The sequence below is a fragment of the Schistocerca serialis genome, chromosome 6, assembly GCF_023864345.2.
Source record: "Schistocerca serialis cubense isolate TAMUIC-IGC-003099 chromosome 6, iqSchSeri2.2, whole genome shotgun sequence".
NCBI classification, from domain to species: domain Eukaryota; kingdom Metazoa; phylum Arthropoda; class Insecta; order Orthoptera; family Acrididae; genus Schistocerca; species Schistocerca serialis.
The window spans coordinates 760,764,204-760,789,374 of NC_064643.1; the positions used below are offsets into that span (position 1 = coordinate 760,764,204).

General features: G+C 39.6%; 1 protein-coding gene across 14 annotated transcripts in view; it reads left to right on the forward strand.

The window, feature by feature from the left end:
* The window catches only part of LOC126485138 (voltage-dependent L-type calcium channel subunit beta-1), a 749,688-nt gene extending 727,907 nt beyond the window's left edge, over positions 1 to 21,781 (forward strand). For 8 of the 14 annotated variants that reach the window (XM_050108790.1, XM_050108795.1, XM_050108789.1 and 5 more), the window contains one exon: positions 19,112 to 21,781. In XM_050108790.1, the coding sequence (XP_049964747.1) occupies positions 19,112 to 19,647 (536 nt within the window). In that variant the 3' untranslated portion in view covers positions 19,648 to 21,781. Of the gene's footprint in view, positions 1 to 19,109 lie in introns of all 14 variants that reach the window. The other 6 variants (XR_007587913.1, XR_007587916.1, XR_007587912.1 and 3 more) reach the window with 4 other exon arrangements.
* Positions 21,782 to 25,171: the final 3,390 nt, after the last annotated feature.

A 25,171-nucleotide genomic window follows, 5' to 3' on the forward strand; every position in this document is an offset into this window, starting at 1 on the left:
CAACCCTTAGTGCAGCGGGTCCAGGAAAACTGTCACTTGCTCATTCTTGGTGGAGTCGATGTCATGTTTCTGTGGGTCCCTGTTCATGTCAGTGTGCCAGGAATCGAGGCTGCTGACACTGCTGCCAAGGCTGCAGTCTTCTTACCTCAGCCTGCGAATACCTCTATTCCCTCCAGTGATCTCTGCGTTTCCATCTGTCAGGAGGTAGTGACCCTTTGGCACCGCCAATAGTCTTCCCTTGGCGGCAATAAGCTTCGACTTATTAAGCCTCTCCCGGCACCTCGGACGACCTCTTCTCAGCCCTCCCGCTGGGAAGAGATTATTTTAATTCGGCTGTGTATTGGGCACTGCCTTTTTAGCCATCATTTGCTCAATGGCGCTGCCCCACCTCTTTGTACACATTGTGCCCAAATTTTAACAGTCCGCCACTAACTGCTGGAATGCCCATTTTTTACTAATTTACATTCCATCTTGGATTTGCCATCTGATTTATTAGCTGTTTTAGCAAATGATGCGCAGGCTGTCACCCACATTTTACTTTTATCCTTTGAAGCAATGTGGTGAAGGCCATTTAATTTTTAGTTTTGGATCTCCATTTTTTTATGGTGTCTTTTTTAGCCCTTTTTCCACTGCCTTGTTTAGATGTCTCCTATTCTTTCCATTGGGACTGACATATAGTTATATCCCTTGTCTCTGTGTTTGCGTTCTGTAGTTTCGGCTTGGGCGCGTATGACCTCAGTTGTTTTTTGCTCCCCAAAACAAAACAAACAAACAAACAAACAAGACTCTGTCCCACAATACTGCTTCTGAATGTTGCCATTGGCATCAGGTGACATGGCAACTTGCAAAAGACCCAGAAACATGGAAAGCTACCAGTTAGATTACATCATAGTGAGACAGAGACTCTGAAATCAGGTAATGGGCTGTAAGGCATTCCCAGATGCAAATATAGATTTGTATCACACTTTAGTAATGATGAGGAGCAGGTAGAAATTTAAGAGAATCATCAGAAAAAATCAATGTTTAAAGAAGTGGTATACTTCATTATTGAGGAATGATGACATGTCTTTGAAATTCTCTAAGGCTGCAGATCCAGTTGTAATGAATACCACTGTAAATAATTCAGGGGAACTAGAATGGACATCCCCAAAAATTGCAATGACAGAAGTTGAACAGACAAATATAGGCACACAGATTCAGTGATGCAACGCTCCTCCAACCCCCCCCCCCTCCCCCCCCCCCCCTGCCGCAAATAAATTTTGGGGGCCTTGTTTCCTAAAAACCTTTGAAGAACAAACATGAAAACATTTGGCATTCACACACCATAATTCAGGTTAAAACTGTAATAAACTTACTATCTGATGCAACTGATGCACTTTTTGTGGAACAAACAACACTTTCAGTTTAGTAACTTGAGGCTACCCGCTAAAGCAAACGTCTTTCCAGTTCTCCTACATTTATCGCTCAATAACTTCTCGACAATGTTATACAAGTTAAGAGAATTACATGTTTTGTGTTCAGTACGTAGGACTGTTAAAGCTTTTAATCTGGCCTCGTGACATTGAGTTTCTAACAAATATTTTGATTTGTTTCAATTTAGAAAATGATCCTTCTGCTATTGCAGAAGTAAGCGTCAGAGTCAAGTATAGATGAAGACTATGTATACATCATCTGGACTACTTGCAAGAAAAATATTTTCAACAAACAAAAATTTTTCAAGCTCTTTAATTGACAACGTTTCTTTTCTTTTCAGTTCTTTCGACAAAAGTGTTTTCGGGTTAATAAGTTCATGTGAAAGATTTATGGTTAAATCTGATCTGTACATTTCTAAACAGCTTTTCTGCTCTTTTATGAATATCTTCATTTTATGACTGACAAAGATGAGTGGGACATAAGAAAGAATATAATTATCAACATTCTGTATGCTGATAAAATGTTTAATTCTCAAATTACAATATCAGCGGAAGCATTGAAAACTTTGATTTGAAAAGACTCTAGTGAATCCACAACACTACGAGCTGTAGAAAGCTCATCCAAAAAATCCTGCACTTTACGAGAATGTTTTGAAATCAACTTAGGATCAACACTCCGCACTTCCAGTAGTACTTTTTCTTCTTCTATTTCAAATTCAAAATTGTTGTTCTCAGTGACTAGGTTGTTTTTTGCAGTTTGAAGAAGTTGAGTCATTATCTATGTCAGCATTAGGGGACTGCAGCAGTTTGGAAACTAGGGCAGCATTTCCAAAATATTACTTTGAAATACGAGAGGCAGGAAAAAATTGAAAGTTTCCCCATTTTTTATCAGGTTAGAAGCTACTTCCCTCTCTGCTTTATTTTTACTCTGTAAAATGATACCGGGTAGACACTGCAAAATTTATTTGATATTCTGTTTCATTGACAACAATGAATCAAATCTAGAAGACAATCTAATTGGGCACAGTAAGCTTCAGAGTCATTGCAACACTTCTGTCAGTTGCAAAAGTTTCATTTGTTTGTTACCATTGAACCATAGAAGCACTGAAGAAAGCATAAATGGATTGTACTTCCTCATAAAACTGTTGTAGTTCCACAACATCCGTGATGGAATCATTTAATACTAGATATAAATAATGCATCGAACAATGTATAAACTTGACATTTGGAACAAATTGCTTTAATTCTCAACTTCAGACCTTAGTATTTGCCTCTCATAGATGCAACATCATCATATGCTTGACCTCTGCACTTACCAGTTCCATGTTCACCTCTTCTAAGTTAGTTTTTATTTGTTTTTAAAAACTCTCAGCATCATTGCACCTTACCTTATAGAATCCTAAGAGTGATTCCTTTATTTCAAACTCCTTTTATTTGGTTTGCTTAAATCTAAGTGCAAATATCTTACAACAGAATGAAGTTTTTCTTTTCTTAATACATCAAGTGCAAAGAACAACTCCTATTTAATTTCATCAATGATCCCTCTAAAACACAACCCTTTAACAGTCATGTAACCTCATTTTGAATTTGTGGGCTCAGATATTTTGTCTCAGTTTTTATTTCACTTGAAAGATATACCCTGAGAAGAGCATCATATATGGAGAGAAGTTCTGTTATATTTGAGAAATTGCCACTCTGTTTCCCTATATCAGATTTATAATGGCTGCGGAAAGCTGTTTGACATAAAGCTAGGGTACTTGTTACATGCAGTACTCTAGATATTATAGCTTTCATTTGGTAATGCTCTTCGCTGACAGGCATGTTAATTGTTTTGCCATGTTTCCTTGTACTGTAACTAAGTCATGCATTTAAATGTGTGGTTATAGTTTCTTGCTTAGGTGTTACCAGTCATTAATATCTATATCCACCATCCCACATCTCGAAACTTCCATGTGTGCCCTGTGCCATTCTCCCCCAAGCCCTGGGAGAATGGGTGTCTCAGTGAGGCAAGGGAGGGGAATCATCACAACCAACCATTGAATGGCTGATGGGTGTAGGCTCAACTCACGAGATCTGATTGGCACATGAGGGGTGGTATGTGCAGGTTCGGTGCCATCACACAGTGGTGGAGAACTCAACTCAGGTGGTTGTGGGATGCATTCCTCAACTGTCCCAGCTGGTTTATCCCACTGAGTGAAACTGTCTGATGCTGGACACTGCCGACGATATCCATACTATTGGCCGTGCATGCCAGTACCCGATGTGGACCAAAATAGGGTGGCTGTAGAGCTAGTTTGACTCTGGCATGCTGTAACATAATAAAATCACATGAGTCCAGAGCAGAATGCAAGAAAACTTGGGACAGGTATGTGGTTGTGGAGGAGGCACACAGGACAGATAGGTTGACAGTTGTAGCATTGTCCACAAACTCAGCTGGGAGGACTAAAGTTTCAGTATATAGGACCTTAGCAAGATAAAACTAGATGTCTACCTTATAAGTTGTGCATGTTCCTAATATGACCCACGGAAGGGCGTCAAACCCACTGACCACCGTGGAACAAGAGGGCAACTTTCAGAGTCCTGTGCCAACACTCGACGAGCCCATTCCCTGAGGGTGGTACACTGTAGTATGGAATTTATCCACACCAAAGAGCTTGCAGAGTTTGTTAAACAATAGTGATTTGAGCTGCCTGCTGTGATTGGTGGCAATGGATGTAGGACACCTGAATCTAGTTGTCCATGGATAAACAAATGCTCAGGCTACAGAGAGTAACACAGTCGAAGATGGACAAGATATATCTGAAACCATCAGTTGTGGGTGATGGCCCTACGAGGTTTAGGTGCACGTGTCAGAAATGGCCTCTTGGGATGTCAAATTTGTCTAAAGTGGGCTGTGTATGTCTGCCAGGTTTGCTGTGATGAAATGGCACACAGGTGCAAGGCCACACACAGCAATCCTTCTTCATGCCCTCACAAAAACGATTCTGTGACAAAACGCATAGCAGCCTTAGCACCAGGGTGTGAAATATTATGCAAAGCAGCAAAAACTTGGTGACATAAAGCAACAGGGAAAATTGGCCGAGTGACACCCATGGACATATCCCACCATAATGGCCGACAGTGCCCAGTAGGTTGCAAGGAACTATCTGTAGGGAAGTGGAAGAAGCCTCACATAGGTTCTCAGGTTCGATATGATTGTCTTGTAAGCAGGCCAGTTTGTCGAAATTAACAGGAGACAAAATAGCGTTGACACTTGACAGGTAATGAGCCACCACATTTTCTGAGCCATAGATATATCAGATGTCCGTTATGTGCTGAAAGACGAGATCCAGCTGCCAAAATCTATGTGGAGAAAGGTAAATGGTAGGATTGAGAGTAGTGCCCATGAGGGGACAATGCTCTGTAAAAATTGTTATGTTCCTTCCTTTGATGTCCGTGCACCACAAGAAGTTCCCAGTCAAAAGGCGACCACCTCAATTGAGCAGTAAATAGTGTTTTGGAAAAAGCAGAGTGGCTGAGATGCATCACCAACGTGCTGTTAAAGAACTGCATCTATTGCAAAATCACTTGTCTCTGTCATGTAAGATGCAATTGTCTGGCATGGGGTGTGGAAGAGTGACTGCATGTTCAAAGGTGTTTTGAGATTCTCAAAAGCTTTCAGCCTATTGTCAGACCTGCTGATTACTGGCAGTTTGTTTGCCAGCAAATGCATCAGTAACAGGGGCTTGAATAGCTGCCACCATCAGCAGACTGCATCTGTAAAAATTGATGGTCTCCAAAAACCAACGCAATTCATGAAAATTCACTGGGACTGGTAAATCGCAAATGCAGTCGACCTGATCTTATGGAGGATTTGCACCATCACAAGAGAGGGTGTACCCAAGAATGGTAACAGAGATGCATCGAAGTTGTGATTTATCCTGATTAATCTCATCTCCATTACATGCTACCAAGTCCTGTACCATGGGCAGGTGTAGCTTATGTTCTTCATCAGAGGAGGAGAAAATGATAATGTCATCAGGGTATGTTTAGCAGTTGTTGTTGTTGTTGTTGTTGTTGTGGTCTTCAGTCTGGAGACTGGTTTGATGCAACTCTCCACACTGCTCTATCCCGTGGAAGCTTCTTCATCTCCCTGTACTTACTGCAACCTACATCGTTCTGAATCTGCTTAGTGTATTCATCTCTTGGTCTCCCTCTACAATTTTTATCCTCCACGCTGCCCTCCAATGCTAAATTTATGATCCCTCGATGCCTCAGAACATGTCCTACCAACCGGTCCCTTCTTCTTGTCAAGTTGTGCCACAAACTCCTCTTCTCTCCAATTCTATTCAATACCTCCTCATTAGTTATGTGATCTACCCATCTAATCTTCAGCATTCTTCTGTAGCACCACATTTCGAAAATTTCTATTCTCTTCTTGTCCATACTATTTATCATCCATGTTTCACTTCCATACATGGCTACACTCCATACAAATACTTTCATAAACGACTTCCTGACACTTAAATCTATACTCGATGTTAACAAATTTCTCTTCTTCAGAATTGCTTTCCTTACCATTGCCAGTCTACATCTTGTATTCTCTCTACTTCGACCATCATCAGTTATTTTGCTCCCCAAATAGCAAAACTCCTTTACTACTGTAAGTGTCTCATTTCCTAATCTAATTCCCTCAGCATCACCCAATTTAATTCGACTACATTCCATTATCCTCGTTTTGCTTTTGTTGATGTTCATCTTATATCCTCCTTTCAAGACACTGTCCATTCCATTCAACTGCTCTTCCAAGTCCTTTGCTGTCTCTGACAGAATTACAATGTCATCGGCGAACCTCAAAGTTTTTACTTTTTCCCCATGAATATTAATACCTACTCCGAATTTTTCTTTTGTTTCCTTTACTGCTTGCTCAATATACAGATTGAATAGCATCGGGGAGAGGCTACAACCCTGTCTCACTCCTTTCCCAACCACTGCTTCCCTTTCATGCCCCTCGACTCTTATAACTGCCATCTGGTTTCTGTACAAATTGTAAATAGCCTTTTGCTCCCTGTATTTTACCCCTGCCACCTTTAGAATTTGAAAGAAAGTATTCCAATCAACATTGTCAAAAGTTTTCTCTAAGTCTACAAATGCTAGAAATGTAGGTTTGCCTTTCCTTAACCTTTCTTCTAAGATAAGTCGTAAGGTCAGTATTGCCTCACATGTTCCAATATTTCCACAGAATCCAAACTGATCTTCCCTGAGGTTGGCTTCTACCAGTTTTTCCTTTCGTCTGTAAAGAATTCGCATTAGTATTTTGCAGCTGTGACTTATTAAACTGATAATTCGGTAATTTTCACATCTGTCAACACCTGCTTTCTTTGGGATTGGAATTATTATATTCTTCTTGAAGTCTGAGGGTATTTCGCCTGTCTCATACATCTTGCTCACCAGATGGTAGAGTTTTGTCAGGACTGGCTCTCCCAAGGCCGTCAGTAGTATGCTTAGCAGTAAGAGCTGTTAAAGATAAGTAAGTCTACGAAATGTTGGCAAGTTTGTGCTATGTTTTTGAGACCATAAGGGCATGTAACAAAATTTGTGAAGGCCAAAGGGGATGATCAAGGCTGTTTTTGCTATTTCACTCTGTTCCATAGGTATTTGTAAATATGCCTAGCTGCAGTCTAAAACACTGAAAATGTGTGCTCCACTAAGTATTTGGGCGAAGTTTTCAATGTGGGTGATATGGTCATAGTCTATTACAGTACACACATTGAGACAACGATAGTCACTGCAGAGGTGCACTGTGCCATCCTTCTTGGGTACTAAGTCTATGGAGTAAACCAAGTACTTGGCTGAACAATGCATTCGTGCAGGAGTTCATCGACAGCAGTCTTAACGAGGCGCAGTTTGTGTGGAGGGAGGTGGGGCGTGCTTCATGATGCACTGCAAGGGGGCGGAGGGGGGGAGGGGTTCTTTTGTGACATTTTTATGTGTCATTACATTTGTAATAGCATTAATTTGAACTAGCAAAGATGACAAGAGGACATCTCGAACAGGAGATGATAGCACACAAGAGTCGCTAACCTGAGGTGCCGTCTCTGCTGGTGAAAGCGGGCGTGCCAGAGCCACATGAGGTGCGTCACTAGTGTTGCAATATGGCAGCTTAGACAGGTGGCATATGAGGTGTTTCACATCAGTGAGGGTCTGTGTAGCTGTCAACACGGTGCAGTTCAGTTCTGTAATCTGAGCACGAAGGTCGTCGACAGCTGAGCCAAGTGACAGAAGCGGCAAGGCAATTTGCCAGAAAAGAACACTCAGTGAAAGCTGTGTCAGTATTGTTGTGGGGATGAGGGGGAGAGGGAGCTGATGTAGTGGCTGAACACGCAGTATGTGTACCCGAAGTATGGTGCAATAAAGCAGACGACAGAAGGTCAGTTAACAAGCCCAAGTTCCAAGTACTGGGTCTTTGATGTTGGTCACATGAATGGTTCACCAGGGATGAGATTAATATCTAAAATGTCCATACTATCGATGCAAAGTTCCAATTTATTTTCCGTTTGAAGGAAAAGTTTGGTTGGTATCCTGTCCGCCATAGTGGATGAGAGTGGAAATTGGTGGTAAGGTTCTATGGGACCAAACTACTGAGGTCATTGGTCCCTGGGCTTAAGCACTAATTAAACTAACTTATGCTAAGGACAACACACACCCACACCCTAGAGAGGACTCGAACCTCTGACGGGGGAGTCGCTCGAACTGTGGCAAGGCGCCACAGACCGCATGGCTACCTCGCGGGGCCATGAGAATGGAACAACACTAATGTCAGCTCCAGTGTCAACAAGGAAATGACAACATGAGCATAAATCCAAGGCATACAGACACTGTCATGGAGTAGAGGATAGAACAGAATGCAATTTCTATAGGTGCTTTTCGTCATCCTCGTGAGCCGTAGCATCTTCTGTAGTCCACGTGAAGCATTTGGAAATGTACAGGGTACTTGGCAGTTGTTGGCAGTGTCCCTGAAAGCCTTGTGGAACGAGCATAGAGGATATACTGGATAGTGTGCTGCAAGTGAGTCAGCTAGAACCACTACACCCTCTGCGATGGTGTGAGTGGGGAGCAGAGGAAGGGCACCCGCTAGCTCTGTGGTAGTCAGGGAAGTTCGACGAGAAGCAGCTGACGGTCTCATTGCTAGCCACTAGGTGAGTACGGTTCATTGCATTGCCCAAGCTGTGCCCGTACCCAACATCTGCCAGCTGACAGAGGAAGTATGTGCAGTGGCATACCGACCTCAGTAGCAGATGCTGCACTACACCGAGGAAGTTGGCAGCAGTGCTGAATAACGGCGTGTGCTTGGCTAGCCAACCATTGTTTATCCTTATGTCGTGATGAGGTGTGAGGAAGCAATTGTAGGTGTTGTTCCTGTGGCAGTTTAACTAATCACAATGCCCTGAGCCCTAACTCTGGCATGAACTCTGTTATGACCTGACAGCTGGGTTGGGGTTCTGTCACGTAAACTCTTGTCTGCTGGCATACGTGAAAGACGCTCAATGAGGAGTGCATGTACAGAAGTGTGTTTGTTATGCTCGGGTGGGTTTTGCAAAAATCGCTTAATAAGATCAGGGTAGTCTTGCAGATGATTCACCAAACAAACAAAACTAATGCCGTTGTCTACGATAATGTGTATGCCCGACAAGTTGTCCACTGAGGTAACCATATCATGAGATTATCCATTTGTATTGGCAGTTGCTTTAGAAAATGACCTGGAGGGAGAGCTTGTGGCAGAGTTGGTAGGGCACGGACAGCGCAAGTGTTTGGTGACGAGCGCAATGTTCTGATGAAAGTCTGGGACCTGTGTTGGCGCTATATGATGCCTGGCACTAACAGTTCGTGTGAAGAAGGTGCCTGCGTGGCCACACAATGAACACAGCATGGCCGGTGTAGAAGAATCGTAAAGCAAGATGGGTGAAACGAAAGCACCAGTGCCGACTTGGGTTTCCAGAGATCTTTGTCCGTGGTCTGCATAGGAGGGAGCAGAACATGACCGTGAGCAAAACGTGACACCGAAGCCACAGAAGTATCGACAACGGATGCAGATGGATTCCCAGAGGCAGGCATGAAATAACGATTGAGTGCCGAGTAGTGGGACAGAAATGTGGCTGGTTCATTGCCTGCGTGGTACAGTAGGTCAGATAGATGTAGGAGTATCCTGGCATTGTTGACTGGAGTGTTCCATTGGCTGGTGCAGAAGTGGGCACATTAAACAGCAGAGTGCAATCAGCAAGAAAGTAGGCATTGAAGGTGTGTGACACATATAACTGTGGACCATACTGTGGAGAGGAGAACTGTGCATGTGGACCCTGAAACTGTACAGCTGAATGGTCTGTAGTGGAGTGAGATAGTAACTACAGAGACGGGAAACCAGAATCTTATGGTGAAGCAACTTCCTGGCAAAATAGAATCCAGTAGCAGGCAGTTGTATGTAGCATCCAGTGTGGCATGACAAAGGAGGTGAGAGTTGTCTGTTCTGGAAGAGTAAACATTGGAGAAATGGGCATTCTCATTGTATTTGTAGCACCCATGGAAAAACATTGCACTTCACAGTTGACAGCCAGTTCTGTGATAGTGACATCCTACACTGTCGAGAATGTTGAGTCACTGTTTGAGCTGGCACGAAACCAGTAATAAGTAACGCACAAATTGAAGCACATTCACAGAACTCAAGGTTACCAGTGTCTGTTTTCTATTGATGCTGATGAAATCCACTGATGTAAATAACCAATCTTTTACTGTCAAATGCACTTTATTAATGTACAATCACACAAGACATAGCAAAGGATTCAAAACAACAACAAGAAACATGCCAGTTCCATGACTCACTGACTCAGAAGGTAGAGCACTATTCATTCCAGAGTCATTGGCATCAGTGATCACCACGAGGTTAAAGTAGGGGAGTGGCACAGCCAAAGCCATTCAGTTTTCTGATCTGTTTTTGTGTAGTTATAATAATAATTTCAGTTAAACAATGTTTTGGTCATAGTGTGTCTAGGGAAAGGTGCCCAAGGTTGACATGGGCTGCTGTTTATAGCTTTTAGTTTAGTTTCTTCATTTAGTTTACCTTGCAATAATCCTCTAACAGTGCTGAAAGGTGCATTTTGCCGATTGTCTTGAAATTGAGAATTACAGTCTGTTGGTGGCAAATCTGCATCTGTTGCTCTTGGTCCATTTTCAAACTGCGCTTCACTAGAATTTACATCCAATTCATTTCCACAGCTTGTACCATGTCTTTTATGAACTTCCAGACTGTTAGAATCATCCCCCATTATTTTTTGCCGTTTTATTAACTAACACTTTCAACTTTTAAATTGTCAAACTTTTCTCCATTTTCACTTTCATTACTAATTTTAATATATATCCATTCTGGGCATGTTGCTGATCACTGGAAGATTGTATCTATCTCCATTGTCTTTCTAACTTCTTCATCCTAGCAGGTTTTTAATTCTCTCTTTTGAGCACCACATGAATATAACTTGTTTTTAGACATTGTGGTTTCAACTTAATGCAAACATTTAAGAGCAGCCCAGCAAAACATTTTACACTGATGCTTGCACAACTTAGATGAAGAGGGAATAAATTGCATTATACAGATAACTGATACACCATTGTACTGTCAGAGTCACTTTCCGTTAGCTGTTAACTTGCACTGTAACACACACCATTGCACTGTTAGACTCACTTTCTATTAGCAGATCACTTGCACTGTAACACTGCATGCATTACAAACATGCAATAAATAAATAAATAAATTTGCAAGTCATTATTTGTAGGAGAGCCTATTGTTCTCAATAACAATTGAAGAAAATGCACACTGAAGGAGGTAGCGCATTCCAAACTGCTAGCTGGTGTACAGGCCACTGCTTGAGTGGAAAAATTGCATTGGTAGAGTCTGTGCACTGTGTGCAATGCTGGCTCACACACACTATTACTTACATGTTAACATTAAACAAGGAAAGGTATGAAGTGTTTACTTGCACACTCCATTTCTCCTTAATGAGTTTCCATGGCTAAACTGAATATAAGAATACATTTTTAAATAAACCACTGAAGACAGTTGAGCCCCCCCCCCCCCCCTCCCTCACCCAAAATAAGAGACTCTCTTAGTATGGGGATCTGCCTGCACTGCAGGATCCTTGGGACCATTATTTACACCAGTGCAGGAAAGGCAAAGGCAAAGATATCTTGGGTTCTGATAAGAGAAGAATAATTCAATTGAGTGACAAAAAAGAAGACAAAAATTTTCAGGAAAAGGTAGATATACAGCAATATAAATCACTTGGGAATGAAATTAATAAAAAGTGTGAGGAAGCAAAAGCAAAATAGCTACAGGAAAAAGGTGAAGAAATCAGAAAGGAAACAGTCATCAGGAAGACAGATTCAGCATATAAAAAACTTTAGATAACTTTCACTGAAATTAAAAGCAGCTCATCAACATTAAGAGTGCTCACAGATACCAGAGCAGATAGGTGGCAGGAGTACATTGAAAGTCTCTATGAGAGAGAACAACTATCTGATGGTGTGCTAAAACAGAAATTGGAGTTGGTACGGAGTCCCTGTATTTGAATCAGAGTTTGAAGTCCAGAATGAGATTTTCACTCTGCAGCGGAGTGTGCACTGATATGAAACTTCCTGACAGATTAAAACTGTGTGCCCAACCGAGACTCGAACTCGGGACCTTTGCCTTTCGCGGGCAAGTGCTCTACCATCTGAGCTACCGAAGCACGACTCACACCCGGTACTCACAGCTTTACTTCTGCCAGTATCTCGTCTCCCACCTTCCAAACTTTACAGAAGCTCTCCCGCAAACCTTGCAGAACTAGCACTCCTGAAAGAAAGGATACTGCGGAGACATGGCCTAGCTACAGCCTGGGGGATGTTTCCAGAATGAGATTTTCACTCTGCAGCAGAGTGTGCGCCGATATGAAACTTCCTGGCAGATTAAAACAGTGTGCCCGACCGAGACTCGAACTCGGGACCTTTGCCTTTCGTGGGCAAGTGCTCTACCAACTGAGCTACCGAAGCACGACTCACGCCCGGTACTCACAGCTTTACTTCTGCCAGTATCTCGTCTCCCACCTTCCAAACCTTACAGAAGCTCTCCCGCGAACCTTGCAGAACTAGCACTCCTGAAAGAAAGGATACTGCAGAGACATGGCCTAGCCACAGCCTGGGGGATGTTTCCAGAATGAGATTTTCACTCTGCAGCGGAGTGTGCGCTGATATGAAATTTCCTGGCAGATTAAAACTGTGTGCCCAACCGAGACTCGAACTCGGGACCTTTGCCTTTCGTGGGCAAGTGCTCTACCATCTGAGCTACTGAAGCACGACTCACGCCCGGTACTCACAACTTTACTTCTGCCAGTATCTCGTCTCATGCCTTCCAAACTTTACAGAAGCTCTCCCGCGAACCTTGCAGAACTAGCACTCCTGAAAGCACTCCTCCTTTCAGGAGTGCTAGTTCTGCAAGGTTCGCGGGTGAGCTTCTGTAAAGTTTGGAAGGTGGGAGACGAGATACTGGCAGAAGTAAAGCTGTGAGTACCAGGCGTGAGTCGTGCTTCGGTAGCTCAGATGGTAGAGCACTTGCCCGCGAAAGGCAAAGGTCCCGAGTTCGAGTCTCGGTTGGGCACACAGTTTTAATCTACCAGGAAGCTTCAGATTTTGAAGTGTTTTCAAAGACTTGCAATCAAATGAAGCAGAAGGCATATATAACATTTCTTTGGAATTTCTAAAATTATTGACGGAAGTGGCAACCAAATAGCTATTCAAGTTAGTGTGTACAATCTAAGAGGCTGGAGCTAAATAACTGGGCTTTCAGAAAACCCACACTGTTTAAAATATAGCAAAGGCAGATAAATTCAATAATTAATCCACAGTCAGCTCAACAACTTGCGCATAAAAGTTGTTGCAAAGAAGAATATTGTCAAAGTGGTTTTTATGTGAGATATCTGTAACGTTGAATTAATTGCTTTGAAGTTAGATCACTATATTGTATCTGATACTTGAGATGCCAGCTCTAACTCAACACAGAGTTATTTCCACTTAATCACATGGCACTGCCCCATCTTTTGCCAGGATGAATATATTCTTGCTCAAAGTTATATTAATTTTTAAGTTCAGTTCCAGAAAAGGGAATTACAGTGAGCTTGGCATTCCTTTTATAATTCTCACCCATTCTGTTGAACTTTTTGATCTTGTCATGAACTCCAGCCTCCAAGCCAGACTACAGTTTATTCAGTTTATTCACCATTGACCACTTACAGCGGAATAGGTCTGAACATTAAATATACAATTAACAACAACTTTACAGTAAAGTTTTTACAATTTAATTCCTTTTCTTTTAGGAATATTCTTATATACTAATGTCAATGCTTATTTCAAAATATTCTGTTATCTTATAAAATGGGTGTTTGAGAAGCCAGTCATAAACCTTACGTTTGAAAATATTATTGGTCAGTGACCGAGCAGATGCTGGAAGTTTATTGAAGAGTTTTAAACTCATTATTTTGTGTGAGTTTGCAGTCTTTGTGAGTCTGTGTCTTGGTATGTCAAAGTCCAGTTTGCCTCTGGTGTTGTGGGGATGTATGTTCTCTCTGGTCTCGAACTCATTTAAGTTGCTTTTGACATAAAGCAGGGCTGTGTAGATGTATAGACTCACCACAGTTAATATCATGTGCTTGATAAAGAGGGGATGGCAGTGTTCCTTGGGCTTAGCTTTGCTTATTATTCTAATTACTTTTTTTTGAATTTTCAGAATTTCACTGACAAAGCAAGAATGTCCCCATAACAATATGCCGTAGGAAATGTGTGACTGAAAGAGGCCAAAATATACCACCTTTAGATACTCATCAGTGACTATATCTGTCAGTCTCCAGATGAGATAACACACTCTTGCTATTCTCTTGCAGATATGGCTAATGTGTTCCTCCCAGTTTACCTCATTTAAACAATAAATACCCCTAAATACCCCATGTACATCTGAGTATTACCTAATCCTATTAAGGACACCCCATTCAACACTCTTGCAAAAGGCAGTTGCAATAAATGTGTTGGCTGACCATTTCTCTCTCATGTGTATTAACTACTTATGTAATCAGTAGAACATTAGATATGTAGAGGTTTCATGTATAACAGTTCCTCGTTCATAAGTTACAAAAATTACTGTGCGTGCCTTAGAAGAACAAATGAGGATTTCAAAGATAACAGTTAAAAATATTTCATTCATTCTTTACAGACTTTTCTGTGTGTGAGGTGACTCTTTCTTGTCTCTCTTCTTTGATATATAATGACACACTGATAAATGAAAGACTCACTTTAATATCATTTAAGTAATCATGTGTACTGTTATATAAGCAAAATGCACAAATAATGATTTTATTTGTAAAGACTTATGGAGGAGAAAGAGAAGGAAAAAAAAAAAAAAACATTATTAAAGATTATCGCAAGCAAACACCACAACCAACATGATTTATATCTACTTCTGTGCTGCAGTATGATGGTAATTCATTTATTGATTCATTTATCGGTCGTGTTTTGCAGATCCTGTGACAGAGGAAAACCTAGTGGATGTGATAAGAGGCAGTTTATACATTAACATTACATTATGTTAGTTGTATTCCATGGATCCAGTGGAGCAAGGTCCCTGTGATATAGAAAGATTTCAAAGATATACATTTTATTTAAATGCAATACATTGAAATGATCTCACATTATTAAATATTACGTATTACAGTTATAATGTTAATTATAAAATATCAATTTTAAGAGTTTCTGTGAAGTAACTCTTCTATGAAGTAGGAGTTGCCCAAAAGGAGGTCCTTTTGTTCAGTCTTAAACTCCATCACATTACCCACAAGACACTTGAAAGTGGCTGTGATGTTGATTACATGTCCCCATATATCTAGTTCCTGTCTGTATTACCACTGAAGTCATTGTAGACATCATTTTTAGACCTTGTATGCTTTTCACTATTTTTAAGAGAATTATTGATAGTAAGAAGAGGAAAAGGTGTTTGTAGAACTTTCTGGAACCAACGCCAGATATAATTATTACAATCCACTTCTGAATTCAGAAAATATTATCCATGAAGTTGAAGTTTCTTAAAACATGATTCTGTAACTCATTTATTGAACATAACCATGCAGACCAAAATAGTTCCCTCATTTTTTTAAAATTACCTATAGCACTAATCATGCCTATTGCAAATGTAACTGAACTAAGACATTTAATTAATTCTAAGGTGTGGGGTTTACATATAGGGCATGATCTATACAGCCCTAAAAAGTTTAACACTTTGTACTACTTGAATTTCATAGCTTGTGGAGTTCTATGAAATGCACTGAACTGTATGTCCTTGCTCTTCTCCAAAATTTAATGATAATCTGTTTGTCCCTAACCATTTGTTGATGTTCTCAAATATTCAATTAGTTGTCTTTTCAGTAAGGAGACTGGTACTATTGTTTATTCATATCCTTGTATCAAAGGACAAAATGGACATCAACTAGAATACAAGCAAAATATCATTTTTGTAGATTGTAAATAACACAAAAGCCAAATTATAAACCTGTGGTTCACCATGTTTGATTGATTCGAGTTCCTGTTGCAATGTGACCGGTATGGAACTGCTACATACACCTTCCTGCCATGCAGATAAAATTTCATTTTTCTGACATTGGACATTTTTTCTGTCACTTTTTTGCTATGCTTGAAGTAGGGTTTATCTTTTTCCAGGAAGAGAATATGTTTGTTTAAAAAGCACAGACATTTCTATATTTTGATGACTTTGCTTATAATTTTACTATACATTTTGTAATGTGATTTGTCCCCCTTGATGCTATGTAGAGTCTTCTTTTAGTTTTACATGTAATTCTTAATCCATTTGTAAACTGGTTTTGGGAGCATTTGATCTACTTACGCAGGTTAAGTTTTGTGGACAACTGTTTTCAAAGCAGTCTATGGTTGTGCTACAGATATGTATAACTTCCATTAACATCAAATGTATTCTGAAAATTTTGTTAGGCTGTCTTCATAAATATTTGTTGAATTTCTCAATTTCTTTTTCATTTATTACTCTTATAGTTTTACATTCGTTTTCAATTATGTCATGCACCCTCATAGCAAATGTGGACATGTGATAGATGGCGCTGTAATAGTCAAAAACATATGGCTGACGATTTTAGATGAACAGTTGGTAACAGGTAGGTTTTTTAAATTAAAATACAGAATGTAGGTACGTTTGAACATTTTATTTCGAGTGTTCCAATGTGATACACCTACCTTTGTGAACTTATCATTTCTGAGAACACCTGTAAATACCACATTAATGCAATAAATGCTCAAAATTATGTCCGTCAGCCTCAATGCATTTGGCAATACATGTAACGACATTCCTCTCAACAGCGAGTAGTTCACCTTCCGTAATGTTCGCACATTCATTGACAATACGCTGACACATGTTGTCGGGCATTGTCAGTGGATCACGATAGCAAATATCCTTCAACTTTCCCACAGAAAGAAATCCAGGGACGTCAGATCCAGTGAATGTGCAGTCCATGGTATGGTGCTTCAACGACCAATCCACCTGTCATGAAATATGCTATTCAGTACCACTTCAACTACATGTGAGCTATGTGCCAGACATCCATCATGTTGGAAGTACATCGCCCTTCTGTCATGCAGTGAAACATCTTGTAGTAACATCGGTTGAACATTACATAGGAAATCAGCATACACTGCACCATTTAGATTGCCATCGATAAAATGGGGGCCAATTATCCTTCCTCTCATAATGCTGCACCATGCATTAACCCACCAAGGTCCCTGATGTTCCACTTGTCGCAGCCATTGTGGATTTTCCATTGCCCAATAGTGCATATTATGCCGATTTACGTTACCGCTGTTGGTGAATGATGCTTTGTCGCTAAATAGAACATGAATATGTAATAAAAAATGGGGTTCCTATTTTAAAAAACCTATATCCCTTGCCAGCCGGAGTGGCCGTGCGGTTCTAGGCGCTACGGTCTGGAACCGCGTGACCGCTACGGTCACAGGTTCGAATCCTGCCTCGGGCATGGATGTGTGTGATGTCCTTAGGTTAGTTAGGTTTAAGTAGTTCTAAGTTCTAGGGGACTGATGACCACAGCAGTTAAGTCCCATAGTGCTCAGAGCCATTTGAACCTATATCCCTTACTACTTGTTAAGACTTGCACTAGCCATGAAGAAGTTTCGGACTTGATTGTTGTTTCCTAAATCTTCCTGTAACAACTAGCCCTCTCCATATCCATAACTGCTACCTTACAGGAGAACTTTCCTCCTGTTTGGAAAAGAGGAGCAGCAGTAGAAAGTTTATTAATAACTATGTTTAACTAACCTCCTAAAATTAGCAGGAAACTCAATACTTTAGGGGAAAAACGAAAGAAAAGCTGTTATTTCCTCAATTATTTTACATAGCTGTTGCTTCTCTTCCATTTCTAATGCAATGTTTACGTATCAGAGGAGCAGTTACCAAAGAATGACAATTACAGTCATCTGTGCCCGAAACTGAGACTTCTCAAGTCAAATATGAATGAAACTGGTATGATTGTTTTATTTTTATCTTTTGTAGTCTCTTGTGCTGTTTCATACTTCACCAAGCACATTAGGGTGAGCCAAACTTATTAACTTGAAATCAACCTATCCTCTCTATCTTTCATTTCTCATCTCTGTTCTTTAGTATTGGGAGAGAGGACAAGCTTTACATTGAGCTGTATGTGGTATAAATAAAATAGTTTTCTGCATCAGTCACTTATATATTTTGCCACTAAGCATTTCAGTGGTTCTAAACATCAGTTTCAGGATTGTTTGTTTACATAGCTGATGGTAGTAAAGAGTACAGATGCTTTTCCACAGCAGCAGACCAGGATTATGTTGCATTTTTTGCTGATGATAAAAACTCCACAAATAATTTTTTTTATTTCTTTATAGAAAAGGGGCACTTTTAAAGTTAAGAAACGTGAATTTTTGAGAATAATTTATACTTACATGGGAAATAGAGTTGTAAAAAAGTCTGTATGCTGCTGCTTGTAAAAATATTGCAACTTGTAGCAGTACACTGACTTTTTACATCTCTGCTTCCTGTGTAAGTACAATTTACTCTTACAAAGTCTTGCTTTTAACTTTGGTAGTGCCTTTCCTATGAAACAGTTTTTATCGTCAACAAAAGACTCAACATAACATACATTACGCTCGGTCTGCTGCTGAGGAAAGGTGTCTGTGCTCTTCACTAACACCAATTATGTAAGTAAACAATTCTCCACCTGAGGGTGACGGTGCGAATTGTCGAAACACATAGTGACCAAATAAATAAGTGACTGATGCAGAAAACTGTTCTGTTTATATTGATCAACAGTTGCAGGTCTCAAGATGCTGTCTTTCATGGAAAAAGTGTTCTTTAGTATTTGGGTCCCAAATTAGTATCTGAATATTATTGAGCTGTCAATAAATACTATGTTCATAATGCCAGAACAAATATTTAACACCTGGGTGATTACCTACATTATGTGTGTATATAACTCAAATATATTTATTCCGTTTACTCACAATAGAACAATTTTAAAGTATTTCATTCTGTCCTTAAGCTGAATTATTTCATAATATTGTTTAATGACTTGATTTTCTTTTCACGTGTGCAGGAGCAGTAGTGTACCACCAGCACCAACACGGCCGATCGAGGTTGGAGCGCGACCGTTCCGAGTACGATGAGTACGATGAGTACGATGATGGAATAGCACCACTTCCATTGGCAGCAGCATACCACCACACCCATTCCCACCACGAACACAACCTCCACGACCTCCTCGAAATACCGCTGCAGAGTGTCCGTCTGGAAGACCCACACCGCGATCGTACACATTTCCATCCCGGACATCTCGAACGTGTAGTGCACCACGAACAATCCCATCACAACCATCCACGTGTGGGACACGAACTGCGCGATCATACTCACCGTCGTCCGGTACGTCGACCCGACCCTACTTTTGTGCCACACGTGCAGTACGGGCCGTCGATGGCCAGAAGTGCGGCCATTGCTGGACCTTCAGGCCTGTCTCTGGGGCCGCCTCTAGGTCGTGAGGAGAGGTACCGGCAACACCATTCCATGCGAGACCCGGCAGATGATTACCACTCCCCCCACCACTCTTCCTCACGCCGACCTCTCAACGCTATCTAGCTAGAGCTTCTCTCACCAGAGTCCCGAGAAGACGATGACGACTAGCGGTGCTAGTCGGGGCTCTGTTGTGAGGTGGCAACGTAGGAACCATTGCTGAGTGGTGGTTGCAAACAGACTGTCTGTGACAGACAATTTATTTAAAATTCTGTCGATTATCTGGTCGCAGTGTGACTTTTTGAACAATTTTTCATACGGATTCAGTGAAATCATTTGGTGCCACATACTGCTGATTATAAGAGTACTTTATCAGTGGTGACAAAATTGTTTTACCAATTTTGTCCCTGCAGATTATGTAGGTGTACATTGATTTTACTGTTGGTACATGTAGAATGGAAGAGCAGTTTGAGTTTTATGTTTAAGTTTTTCCTCTCTCCTAAACACGAAGCACAAATACTTACTCCATAGGTTAATATTGATATATATTTGACAATTTGCACAAAATTTGTTTACGAAGGACATTTAAATAGTTCACTGTTGTAGACAGGTATGTATCCAGAAGTTAATTCCCAGCATTAGATAAGATGTTTTTGTTAAAGGCACCTAAAACTCGATCCGTTTCTTTTCAGCTAACATAGACTAAATTACATTTGCAATGCATCATAATCCATTCCTTTTGCAATGCAATTTGATAGTGCACCAGTGCAGTTTTTTTTCAGATATTTTTTATGTTGCCTGGATACATACCTTCTACTACTAATGACAGAATATATACTCAAAATTTAACCTTTTCTCTTGACATCGAATTCAAAATGCTGATGTTTATAACAAAGTTATTATTAAAAAATCATTCAGCATGTCTCAGTAAATGCAGAATTTCTTCCATTTTTGGTAGTGGAAACTTTCAGATTTTTAGGTTTCCATGGAACATGAGGATCATACAGCACTGTGTAAGATACTGGTGCCTAGGTAATGGCTGAGATACAGGTATTAATTTGTTTACTTCTCATCACTGTTTTTTTTTCTGTGATACAGAGAAGTGAACATCTTTACCTTCTTATTTTAAGGAATGTGATGTCCTGTCACTATTCAGTATCTGGGAAGAATTAGTTTTCCTCTCGAGACTTAAACCTAAATTTCACCTACCATATTGAAAGTGTAGCTCATTCATTGTACTAGGAATTTTCTAATTTCATTAAGATCTATTTTCACTACACATCTGCTGGAAAAGACTGTATACTTTTATTAAAATTTCTAATAATTAAAATGTAAGTGCTTTTTTGTCTAATTCATGCTTCAGTGTATAAGTACATGCTGCTAATAGTAAGAACAGTGTAATAGTTATGGGAAATGTAATTATACTGTGCCATTTTAAGAATCTTTTTAGCTTTCTATAGATGTTTCTTTTCAAAAATTTGATTGCTGTAGAGAAAATATTAGTACAAAAATCAGTTTCAGCCATTGTCAGTAAATTGTTTCAGAATGTAGATCAATTTAACAGAGTTAGTTTGTAGTTGGTCTTTGTTCAATTTATAATGAGTAGCTGTATAAAAAAGCTCTGGAATATCGTTAAGAGTTATACTGGGTATGAATGGAATTCAAGTGTAATAGCTGTGACTGTGATTCTTTTTTTTAATCAAACAAGAGCAACCGTAACTACAAAGTCAATATGGCTGGTGAAAGGCAGATGGGAGGATTGCCTAACAGCAGCTTCGTGCATAATAAAGGGAGCAAGACAGTCATAGGTTTTCAGTTTTGTATCCAAGTCGTGTGGTATGTGCCCTTGGTTCTTACAGTTTTTAGTCAGTTTAAGATAAAGCAGGAGTGGCAGTAGTTTCAGTGAAACACCTGCCTTTTTACAGCAGAAGCAAAAGTTTCAATAAAAGTTCATCATTTACAAATATTGAAACACAAGATACTTGCCTTATTTCTAGGAGAAATATTAAGAGAGTTTGCTGTTGGCACTATCATAATTGAATATTATGTATACATAAGAAAATACATTATATAACTGCATTTAATCTGTCACAGTATATGCTATTTGATACAAGAATTCATTGCATATTAAGCTGTGCATTAATGTCATTAACATATAAATTTTATCACAGAAGTAATAAGTTTGTTTTCTATCATTGTCTACTGTTTTCCTGTGTCTCATTTGAAATGAAATACAGCTGCATGCAGCAATATAAATGTTGTTTGTTTTTTCATCTGAGATTGCCCTAGACTCATTTCACAGTAAAATAACTCCACTTAATAAAAAATCTTGGCTAAAGTGTACTTCATTACTATTAAGGTTTGGAGAACATTAGTTGTTTTATCAGTTACGGAACAGCATGTGCCCAACTATTCATACAAACATTCTTTACCTTTTATTATTTTATGGCATAATTTCTCATTATGCTAACAGCTGTTAATTTGTGACTTACTAATTAGACAGATGTAACTTGAATAACCCATATATTTTGTTTGCAACATTACCAAGAGTTAAGATTATTTCATTATTTTCCTGCAGTTTTTAAAGCATTTTTCATAATTAACTCAGTAGAATAAAAATGGACCATTAAAAAAAAAGGGGGGGATGAAATTATATACTTTTAGTGTCTTCTTCTGTTAAAACATTTTAACTCTGAAAAACAGTGAAGTATTTAGGCTAACTGTCAGTGAGTTACATTTTCGTGGGTCATATTTTAGTCCTGTAGAATTAATTAATTTATGAATAATTTAATGAAGTTAATTCTTATATATCACTGCGTGCTACCCATAAACAGATGAAAATTTAGAACACAAAAACATCTCTTAATGACTGCAGTAAGTAGCATTGCTAAAAAATCTCTTGTTATACACATTATGTCTGTGTATGCACTTTGGTGGCATGAAAAATTTGAAAGGAAATGGAGGATGATCCATGCTGCAGAGCAAAAACCAGTGAGAGATTAAGAGGGGGTGGCCTGCCCCGGGCTTCTGATCATTGGGGGGCCTCAAGATCTAGAGGCCCCCTCCAGGACCACACCATTTTTAATCATCTCTCAAACAAGGCCAAAATATGTTCAGAAAGTAAGAGGCAGTTTGGAGTTTGAGGCCCCATACATATGCAAAATAGAGGCTGTCTGGGTTAAACATATAATAATATGAAATGTAGTAATACACAAAGTAATTGAGATACTTATTGCCAGTAGGTTTCTACAAGTACGGTAACTCAAAATATTTTTTTACACACCTAATACTCCTTGATATGCATACTGTTAGTTGTGTAACAGCCATCTAATGTGTGTTCCACTTCTCTCAAAGCATTTCTCAGCATTGCATAGCTTCATGAATGCAATGGCACAGATCTGGTAGATTATGAACTGGTGTCTGGTACACCTGATTCTTGCTAAACATCCACAGAAAAAAATCAAGTGGTGTAATATCTGGGCTTCTAGGGGACCAAGCAATGGATGGAGTACCTGTTTCAGTCCTGTGGTCTAAGAACTTCTGATCTAAGAAATCCCTCATATTGTTCACAAAATGGCATTGTGCACCATCTTGTTGAAAAATCATGTCACAATGTTGCACCAGTGTAACAGATTTTAGCTATATGGAAGAAAGCACAGAGAGCATGACCTGCTAAGGCGTCCACATGGCTACTGAGGCACATTTTTGTGCAGGAACGGAAATAATGTGGAATGTAAAGTGACCCCACCATGCTGTATAAGCTCTAGCCAAGTGACCAATGGAAAGTCAGAACCGGAAGGCAAAACAAAAAGTGGTGTTTTTCATCCCTGTGCAGGTTATTAATGTTTTGGCTGCTCTGAAGATATATCACAAACATGTCACCCTCGGTATGATTTCTTATTATTAATTGTCAGTGAACAACATATCAGTGGTGAAAGCCTTCAGGAGACTCTAACATAAACAACATGATAATAGTAGCACCACTACCATGCTATTCAGTGTGGCCATGCCGTTGAAGGCGTCTGGTTAGGACATGATGCAGCAGAAATACGCCAGTCAGAAATGTCACTCATTGTAACATTTGAATTATTTGTCTCTTTATGATCTTCATATACACAGATATAAACATCCAAATATATGTGACAAGGAAGATTGTGAATGTTATTGCCCCTTGTTTCACTCACAGAAATTTAAGCTCTCCTCTTAGCTGTCTGCCTGACATAGGGTTGCCAGACAATCTATCTTTTTGCTTTGATTAAACCCCTCCATTGCTTCTGTACTCAGTCACCAGTTTTTTGTTTTCTTTTAATGTTGTGAAAAATGTCAGATTTAGCATGGCCCATAAGAGAAGATATTTTTCAAATTTATAAATTTGTAAATGGTTGTACAAAATTGTTTAAAGATACCCAGTTATCAACAAAATACAACTGAAGAAAAATTGGATAAAAATACATCAAGGTTTACTCCTATGCAGAAGAACTAAATATCTAAAGATAATATTTTGTTCTTTTAGTATACGAAATCATAATAACTACAATATGTATTTAGTATGTTATATTACTTTGCTTTTCACTTAGTTATTTATTGAAAAAAATGTAGAGAACCTTGTGGATGGGGCAACCAAAGCTATGAGTAGTCATCTTGGATATTAACAACCACTTCAGCAGTATTTAGTCCTTTATTATTGAATCATTACTGGTTTTGTGCCACTGAAAGCCACATCTTCAAGTGAAGATATGCCTAAAACATTTGAGCGGAAAAGCTCAAAATCTTTGTTTTCCGTCAGTGCCATGAAACCGGTAGTGATCCAATAATAAAGGACTAATTACAGCTGAAGCAGTCATTAATACCCAAGATGAAAAAAATGTGTCTTGTGTTGAGGTGACACTCAAAGAACAAGTATTAATGTCACAAAAGTCCCTGCTTTAGTTTATGTGTAACTGTACCGATATGAGCTGGAAAAGATGATCATTAAAAATGGTAAGGGAACACTTTGTTTTTTATTTTTGAAAATCTGGCCACCCTGGTTAACCACACACTCAGAAATCACCACATATTCACAAATAAACAGCCAAATATGTATTTCATCCTTTGTTGTCTAATCAGATGGAAATGCAAATAACTCAGAATATTTTGGAACATACTTGCACTACATTCATGAGAAAGACCTATAATTTTTCAAAAATGTTAAGATAGAAAAAAATCAGCAAATAATGGGACACACACCTTCATCCTGCACCTCCATAATACATAATCTTATTCATTATGCTAAGTGTGTATTGTGACTCTTTCGCTTCCTGCCTTGGATATCATAGTATCTCTTGAAAGCTAATATTGTTGATGCATTAATAACTGACATTTAATGATAATGGTGATATCCAGAATGAGATTTTCACTCTGCAGTGGAGTGTGCACTGATATGAAACTTCCTGGCAGATTAAAACTGTGTGCCGGACCGAGACTCGAACTCGGGACCTTTGCCTTTCGTGAGCAAGTGCTCTACCAACTGAGCTACCCTAGCACGACTCACGCCCCGTCCTCACAGCTTTACTTCTGCCAGTACCTCGCCTCCTACCTTCCAAACTTTACAGAAGCTCTCGTGGTAGAGCACTTGCCCGCGAAAGGCAAAGGTCCCGAGTTCGAGTCTCGG